This window comes from Neodiprion virginianus, chromosome 3, assembly GCF_021901495.1.
Source record: "Neodiprion virginianus isolate iyNeoVirg1 chromosome 3, iyNeoVirg1.1, whole genome shotgun sequence".
In the NCBI taxonomy this organism is placed as follows: Eukaryota; Metazoa; Arthropoda; class Insecta; order Hymenoptera; family Diprionidae; genus Neodiprion; species Neodiprion virginianus.
Genome location: NC_060879.1, coordinates 10,123,716 through 10,133,231, shown reverse-complemented (window position 1 = coordinate 10,133,231; position 9,516 = coordinate 10,123,716). Strand labels below are relative to the sequence as shown.

The 9,516-nt window shown below is 42.6% G+C and overlaps 1 protein-coding gene across 1 annotated transcript; it reads left to right on the top strand.

The window, feature by feature from the left end:
- Positions 1-580: 580 nt before the first annotated feature.
- LOC124299517 (uncharacterized) lies at positions 581-2,267 on the top strand. Its single transcript, XM_046752774.1, has 2 exons — positions 581-773; positions 1,966-2,267. The coding sequence occupies exons 1-2, from the start codon at positions 581-583 to the stop codon at positions 2,265-2,267; spliced, it is 495 nt and encodes a 164-aa protein (XP_046608730.1).
- The last annotated feature ends 7,249 nt before the right edge of the window (positions 2,268-9,516 follow it).

Genomic DNA, 9,516 nt, shown 5'->3' with positions numbered 1-9,516 from the left:
GTTATCAATTATCACTCAATTTTCTGTTTGAATAAACATATAAATACATATATAATCGTTGCGCAATATTTGCATGACACCGCCTAGCTTTACCCCGCGTCGCGAAGCTCCCCCGTTCCATCATATCACGCCGCGGCAACCTTTCGACTCATTCCCGACAGCTCAACCGCCGCGTTTTAATAATAACACCCCAAATACGCTCGCCGCATACGAGGCTATGCGAAAATGGAATCTAAAATTTGCAGGAACGCGTAATGAAGATTCCAAAGCTTTCTTAACGCGAATAGAGGAGGGTAGAACCTTGTTTAATTTACGCGATAATGACATCCTTAACAGTCTCTCGTTTTTCCTCTCTGGAGTAGCTTTATACTGGTTCCGAAGCAAACGACCTCAATGGCACGGTTTCTCCGATTTCGAACGCGCTTGGCGTTATAGGTTCGGTGATCCGAATTTACAGTTCACATTGCGTGAAGAGATCCGTAACCGTACGCAAGGCGAAAACGAGCCTGTCGTCGATTACCTCACATATATGCGTGCGTATTTTAATCGATTAAATCCCAGATTCTCCCACGATCAGGAGATGGATTATGCCTATCGAAACCTGCTACCGCGTTTTCAAGTGTTATTAAGACGGAGAAATCTCGAAGATCTGGATGATTTAGAGGATACCGCCCGACAATTGGAGACGAGTTTTGCGGCAAGTAATAGATACCACGCACCACCGACTCCCGAAAACTCACTGCTACCGGAACTAGCATATCGCGAAACACGCGGTAACTCCCGTCAATCGCGATTCGCGTTAGCCAACTTACATCTAGAGGACTAACGAAACGATAACGTTAATGCTGCGTATAAAACACCTATTCGAGAAAATCGATCAAACTCGAACGTCAATAGAAAACTCCCGGATCCTAGACCTGACACGCGTTATAACCAACGACCACCTAGGAATAATACCGGCAACTGTAATCACTACCGTCAGAATGAAAACCCGAATAACGTTAACTCGCCTGTAACTTCTACCGCTCCGTCTACCGATTCCAATCCATTTCTACCGTCACCGAACAAATAACTGCACGCACACGCCCCAGATTTGCGTGTTACAATTGCCAGCAACCCGGACATCATCAGAGACAGTGTACCGCGCCGCGTACAAAATTCTGCTTCACGTGCGGATTGACAGGATATACCCGAGCCACATGTACCCGGTGTGCGGAAAACTACCACGGGAACCGCGCGCAAGGGCAACCTTGGAACCCAGACTCACAATAGAGCCCAAAACCTCGCTCGAACAAATTGTCAGACCTTGTTCTTTATCTACCAAAATTAATAATACTACTGAAATTATTAACGCTACCGAAATTATTAATACTACCGAAATTGATAATACTACCGAGAAATAATACTACCAAAATTAATAATCCTACCGAAATCAATAATACTATCGAAATTATTAATGCTCCCGAAATTGTTAATACTACCGAAATTATTAATACTACTACCGGTCCACCTACTGAACAAACTGACTTCTGCAGTCCAGTCGACCCGCTTCACGGGAAACCACTGTTATTTCTGATTCTCAAAGACGTGTAACGGCTTTATTTGACTGCGGTTCATCACGAACCTTTGTAAATTTAAAAACTTCGGTATTGATAGAATCGAGAGGTTTCCTAATTCAAAAATCTCATAGCGGAGCCGTCGTAACGGCCGCCGGCCGAAAGGCTGACGTTACGGGTGAAATAATCGTGCCGATAGAATTGGAAGGGACTACCCGCGATATTCATGTTCGCGTTATACCTTCCCTTAGCTTTGATTGTATAATAGGTCTAGATTTCATTCACACATTTGATATAATAGTAGATTTTATAGAACCTAACTGGTCATTCAAGTACAATTCTCCCGTAACTTATAAATTTCAAACGCACTCCCGATTTACTCCCGATACACAATGTAACGGAATTGTAGCTCTGAACGACGAGCAAACCGTCAAATTACGGAATTTACTAAAAACAGAGATAGCCCCAGCGTCCGATGAAATAGGTGCGACTGATTTGGCCACCCACCACATAGACGTAGGTGACCATCCCGCGATTAGACAACAAGCGTATCGAGTATCGCCGAAGATACAAGAAGCTATCGATGAGGAGGTTGATAAAATGCTCGCTAACGGAATTATCGAACCCTCACACAACGAATGGGCAAGTCCGATTGTAATGGTTAAAAACCAAATGGCTCCTACCGTTTTTGTATTGATTTCCGGCAAGTAAATCAAGCATCCAACAAGGACGCGTATCCGCTACCGCGTATGGACAGCATTCTGGACAAACTCCGATCCGCCCGATATATTTCAACTATCGACCTAAGTCATGCATATTTCCAAATTCCTTTAACCCAAGCGAGTCGCGAGGTAACCGCTTTCATTGTTCCCGTTAAAGGACTTTTTCATTTTACGCGAATGCCGTACGGATTAACCAGAGCACCGGCTACGTTTCAACGGTTGTTAGATCGCTTAATTGGACCAGACATGGACCCATACGCTTTCGCCTATCTGGACGATATTATCATCGCCACAAAAACATTTGACGAACACCTCGAGTGGTTACGATGCGTTTTACGAACTATCCGACACGCGAACCTCACGGTTAACCCTGATAAATGCGAATTTTGTTGCTCTGAAGTGAAATATCTCGGCTTTCTAGTTAACGAATATGGATTACAAATAAATCCAGACAAAATAGCTCCCGTTGTAAATTATCCGGTTCCACATACAGTGAAACAACTACGTCGATTTTTAGGAATGGCTTCTTGGTACCGAAGGTTTATCCCAAATCTCGTCTCGATAACCGAACCACTGACGTGGCTCTTGCGAAAAACCCAATTATGGACTTGGGCTGAATCGCAATCTCTCGCTTTCGAAGAAATTAAAAATCGACTAACTACCGCTCCGACGCTATCGTGCCCCGATTTTAATAATCCTTTCGTCGTACAAACTGATGCTAGTAATTGCGGACTAGGCGCTGTCCTAACTCAAACCGACCAAGACGGAGAACACGTGATCGCATACGCGAGCAGAACCCTATCGGATGCCGAAAGGAAGTACTCCGCTACCGAGCTAGAATGCCTCGCCGTTATCTGGGCAATCGGAAAATTCCGACCGTATATCGAAGGGTGCCATTTCACGGTCGTGACCGACCATAGCAGCCTCCAATGGCTTCACAAGCGAAAGAATCCTACCGGTCGATTAGCTAGATGGTCACTTGAATTACTTGGCTATAATTTCACTACTGTATACCGCAAGGGCGCCTTGAACCACGTGCCGGACGCACTCTCCCGAATCCCGGAACCTGATGTCGCTTTAAATTCATTTTCTACCGCCGATGAAGCTACCGCCACTATCGTACCAGATCAACTAACCTGGTACGACCGCCGGAAACGCGACGTCGAAAACACTCCCGGAAAATTCCCGGATTGGAAAATAGAAACTGGTCACCTATACGTTCGACGCACGGACCCCATAATCGGCACGTTAGTACAAGACTTAAGCGCTTGGAAATTAGTCAAACCCGAAGAGCAACGCGAAACCGTTTTACAAGAAGCTCACGATGACCCTCAATCCGGTCATCCGGGAATAGAGAAAACCTACCGCCGTTTAGCTTCCCGTTATTATTGGCCCGGAATGTACCATACCGCTACCGAATACGTGAGAAAGTGCGATACTTGTCAAAAATGTAAAGTGACCCAAGCTGCCCCCGCGGGTTTAATGGGAAGGCGCGTCGTAGAACAACCTTGGATCGTCGTAGCAGCCGACATATAGGCACCATTTTCCCCGAGTAAATCTGGCTTTGCGTACGTACTGGTAATGCAAGATCTCTTCACCAAATGGATTGAATGCGCTCCCCTTAGAAAAGCTACCGGACAAAAGATTAGTGAAACGTTCAAAGATTTAGTACTATCGAGGTGGGGAACTCCCCAGGTGTTGCTCACGGATAATGGAACGGAATTTAATAACCGTACAATCAAGGAACTTGCGGAGGCCCATGGCATAAAACATACAACGACACCACCGTATCATCCACAAGCCAACCCGGTCGAAAGGGTTAACCGCGTTCTAAAGACCATGATAGTTACCTTTTTGAACGACGACCACCGAGAATGGGACCGACACCTCTCAGACTTCCGATTCGCGTATAACACCGCGCACCATACCTCACTCAATACAAGTCCCGCTTTCCTAAATGTGGGCCGCGTACCCGAACCGATTAATTCCTACCGACGATCAGCTACCGATAAAATCAAGATAGAACCCACACCTCCGAAATTATGGGCAGAGCGTATGACACATATCCAACTACTTAGGGACTGGGTCACGGAAAACCTTGACGACGCCTTCGCTAAGCAAGCGCGATACTATGATCTCCGACGGATAGATCAAGCTTTCGCTGTGAACGACCTTGTATTAAAACGACAGCACACGCTGTCGTCTGCTACTCAACATGTTGCTACCAAACTGGCGCCAAAATTGGGTGGACCCTACCGAATCTCCCGTTTTCTCTCTCCGGTGGTGGTTGAACTACAACAAGTAGATGGGAATAATGTAGTGGGAAAAGTGCATGTAAAAGACCTAAGGACCTATAGAACTTAGCCTTCGTAACTCAACAGCCAAGCCAAAATCATGGGAGACGAGGCTCCTCCGCCTGCCTACGTCCTGCGCGGCTGGCGCCGGCTGGAACGGTTCGCCGAGTTCATCCGATTTATGCTAATGTGGTGCCCCGACCTCGCTCGCGAGATCCGGCTGGCTTACATCGAGGCCGAGGAGGACTGCCGAAAACTTCAATCGGCCCAAGCGGCCCGGGGAACTGTGCGAGAGATGCCAGAGGGCGTGGACCAGGCCGTCCAGACCGCACCACTGGATAAGACGGTTGCCTACCTGCCGTGCTGCTGCCGCTGTTGCGATCCCGATCCCGTTTCCGCTTCCTCTACCGAACCTCATCTTCCTACTGTTTTCACCGCCTCTCCCGACTCCACCCGTTCTACCAACCCTTCTGATACTACCGTCCCCCTTCACTCCTCATCCTCCTCCCTAGTCGCCCCTCCCGAAGTAAGCGACAAGCAGGAAGAGGCATCAAACGAGACCCCGCTACCACCGACTAGCCGCAAACCAAGGCGAACGGTCAGCTTCGCCGAGTCCGGGGCCGTCAAGAGGGACACGACCAGGCCACCACCACCGCGGTCTGAGTCGCCGGACTTCGGCTTTACGCCGAAGGTCCGTACGGACAAACCAAAGGCCGCAGCCGCTCCACCACCGGCACCATCTACACCGGCACCAGCGCCAGCCCAGGCGGTACGCGACCCCGGGCGTGTTGTAATTGCGACGAGGTGAGACACCTCGCCCGACAATGTACGAAGCCGAGGCGGAAGTTCTGCTACGGGTGTAAGCAGCCCGGCTTTACGAAGGCGGAGTGCCCTCGGTGCCGCGCCGGTTGAGCGCTTGACTTCTTAGAAAGATACCAGGTCCGGCCCCGCCAGGCGGACAACCATTTATCCTAATCTCTTCCAAATTTGAATATTTTCATTATAACTATAATTCGAATACTTCTTGTTGAATAATCTTTTACAATTGTTACCACAAAAAAATTAACAAACGAAATAATAAAAAACTTTGTTTTTGTTAGGCAATATGTGACTTTTTAAGTTATTTGAAAATTTGGGAAGTTAAAGCAAATGAGGAGAAAGAACTCAGGAAAAAGAAGAAGCAAGTAGAAAATGTTGCAAGTGAAGAAAATAAAAAATTTTTCTTCGCCATTACTCCGAGTACTCTGAATGGATTGAAAATAACTTTGCAAGCTACTCTTAAGTTGAGTGAATTTTTGCTAGGAGAGTGCAAATTTGATGTTTTAATGACGTCACGCCTAAACCAGGACCAGTTAGAAGTATGTATTTAACCAAAGATACTAATAATTTACTATTTTGTGGATATTTTGATATTTTAACTTGAATTCTTTTTCAGAAATTTCTCGGCATAATGCGAAGTGTTTGTCGCTGTGATGATCATCCTGATACCATTCTTTTCGGCCAAGTTTTCCGCCTATTATGTTCCTACTCATTGGTCACCCCGCCGAAAGGGTCAAACGTCACTGCTGGTGAGCTTCTTCAATCATTGATGCAGACGAAAGAATCTTTGGCTGCAGCAACTGCGTTGAAGAAAAATTGGCTCGCAGATATTGATGCTATTATTGAAAATGGAATTCTTAACAATGCAAATTCATCTCACGGAGATATTACCAATAATGCTGTTCTTCAAAATCTTTCTGTTGCTAAGAAACCTTTTGAGAGTGTGCTTGACGAAGACTGTGATGAAGAAGCTGTGGACAATGGTTGTTCTTTCATTAGAAAACCATTTGATAGTATTTTAGATGGAGATAGTGATGATGATGATGATGATGATATTCATGAAGATGTACATTCACACCAGGATTATTATTGTCCGTTTAATGATGTGTTGGACACAGAAAATGATAACTCTGTAGATAATGAATACCAAGAAAACACTGACCATAGTCAAGACGAAGAAGAAGATCCTGATTTTCGCGATGATCCACATCATCATCATGATTATGATGTTGTTTCCACAAGTGATGGTGTGGTAGCTTACATCGCTGGATATATGGCAAGAAAATTTCAACGATTCTCCCCGTGTTGTGATTGCATCGATACCTTACGTTCTGATAATCCTTCTAAACGTGATGAAGTGATTGAGTTAATGAGCAACGGTGAATTTATATTTCCTAGCTATAATCTCTTTAAACTGATAAGGAAACTTGAAAAAATTGTTCTAACTGTGGTCGGTACTAAGACAGTGAATATAGACACTATGCATAAAGTGTTAGAAAGAGTAGCTGAAGCTAAATATCTACCTATTTTAGGCTGTGATACTCACAAAAAAGAACTTATGGCTAAGATTTTAAATAATTTTATAGTGATGCGTGGAAATTTCTTAGTAAATTTAATCAATCGAACTCTGAATGAGCGACGTAGCATGACAAAAAAACACCGTAAAAATTCTAAATTATCTTAAATCATACTGTATTAAAATGAAAACTTTTTACTGTTCCTAGTCTTTTAAATTAGAATCACTAAGCTGATAATTAATTATTTTTCAATATTAATTGGATTATTTTCTTTTGTAATATTCTACTTTTCCTTAAATACGGCCGGATACGGTAAGATAAAATATTGTATTTATTATCATACTATTAATATTTATTTATTGTTTATTGTGCATTAATAAACAATAAATATTCATTTCTTATAGTATTTTATTGTAGCACAGTTAATATGTTTTGTAGTTTTTTTTTAAATTTTACTTTTTATTGAAATAGTAATAAAAATAATAATAATAATTATTATTATTATTCTAAAAATTGATTTTAAAATTTAAAAATTTTTAATCAATTAATATATGAATACAATCACTACATTCCGCGGTGAAAATTTCAAAAACCTGACATTAGCACATTACCAACACTCACGCGCTCTAGCGAGAGAGTGCGAAAGATGATGTCTCCTTCAACTCTCGTGCGCTTGCAACACTTGGCAAGCGTCCTCCTTCTATCTAGCCTCCGTGATTCGAATGTCTAATATCGCTGTCTAGCAGCGCGTTCCGTTGAAGGATCAATTTTTATCTTAGCTATTGAGCATTGCTATTTTGTTAGATTTTCTCTGATCAGTTTATATCCGTCTCTTTACCTATTACCGTTGATTATCGTATCTTAGTGAGTGTACCGCGGGAGCGATCTTACATCGCTGCGCGGTCCCGCTCGTCGTTCATTTGACATTGGAGTATTGTGCCGTATCGCATAACATCATTTTCATTATTTTCTTCGCTAATATCGCTGATCGTAGTTGTCCGTAGTCCATTTGGTTTGCCGTACGTTGCATATTAATTATCTTGAATATTGTTTGCCTTATCTTGAATTACCTTCTATCGTACCGAATATTATCTCTCTTTCCCTCGCACTTACCGCAAACTAGAGACTACGTATTATCTGTTAGTACCTATATTTTATGATAATTTTCTACTTGACCTGTTGCTTGAATTTACCTTGTAATTCATAATTCCCTGTCTGCCTATTTCTGATCATTCTGGTAATGTGATAACTATTACAATTGTTGTATTTCGCATGTGGTTATAATCGCTTCTAATATTTTATGATTTATTTGCTTACCGCTTAATTTAAGTACAGTATATCTTTTTCTGTTCTGCCTATCTATCATAAAACCGTGTAAAATCATTACCTTTAGTATCGCGAGCTTGCGCATATTTCCCGCTTATTCGGAAAACGTTCCGTTATTTGTTAACTCTCTCGCTTAACCTTTCTCTGGCTGTAAATATTCTTAATTATCGCATTCATCGTAATTGTATCGCAATCTCTTCAGCTACTTGCTTGTCATTAAACTTATCGTTTCTTGTTTAATATATTTGATATTATTCCTGCTTCACCTGTTTCTTATTCTATCTATTGGATTCGACTCCGCCCCTCTACCATTATCTTGTCTCTCTGAGCGAACTGTGCAAAACCGTCGTGGAACCTGACCTTACCTTCATCTATTACCTTTACCTTTACCTTCGTCTTTTTCTCTAATTATCTATTTTTGACGCATGTGCGTCTGGCGCCCAACAATCGTATCTTTCTCCCTTAGTATCTCTCTCTATCTACTTATTCAGGTTAGTGACTGCGCCGTAGGGTAACCAATTATCGTTCTATCGTTTTACCCTCAACTTTATCTAAAAATATTGGTTACAAAATGGCGCCCAACGTGGGGCCACGCCAATGAAGAGGGATTATCTTATTCAAAGGTGGAAGCAAATTTTATCGTATACCGTCAGAGCACCAGAGAAAAGTAAGAGACCGAACACGAACCCCAGAAACCCCAAAAATTGACAAAATTGCGAGGAACTCAGACAATTGAGCAACATATTTAAATTAATTGATTACCGCGACCAAGATTGAATATAAACCAAAGTTTGAATATTAGAATTCCATATTGCGACCGAATACAGCCTAGATATCGCTAAACTAAAATATCGAAAATTAAAAACTATTTGAATATCGCACGGTTTAACCGCCATCAATAACGCAAATTCGAAAATTATCTAAATATCGCACGGCTTAACCGCCATCCATAACGCAAGGTCGAAAAATATTTAAATATCGCACATAACTGCCATAACTATCGCGAACATAAAAACACTTGGATACCGCAGGGATTAACCGACGTACCTCTCGAATAGCAACAATAGAAAAACTCAGGGATAATACGAGACGACCTAAACATCCTGACCTTACAAACTGCTCAGTCTAGTGTGTGGCAGGGGTGATCCCTTGTTGTAATCAAAATTCTTATTGATTCGCTAGATCGCTGTGTTTTGGTTTCTTCAGCAAGGTTACCATATTAACCTTCTTGCGCAACAAAATTTATTGTGAAACCTTTGGCTTGGGTAGGATAACATAATCT

Bases quoted from the DNA above. Each gene is read 5' to 3' on its own strand.
- LOC124299517 (XM_046752774.1), top strand. From the start codon at position 581: ATGGATTATGCCTATCGAAACCTGCTACCGCGTTTTCAAGTGTTATTA. The intron at 774-1,965 runs GTAACTCCCGTC...ACGGAATTGTAG, and splicing joins AGCATATCGCGAAACACGCG to CTCTGAACGACGAGCAAACC.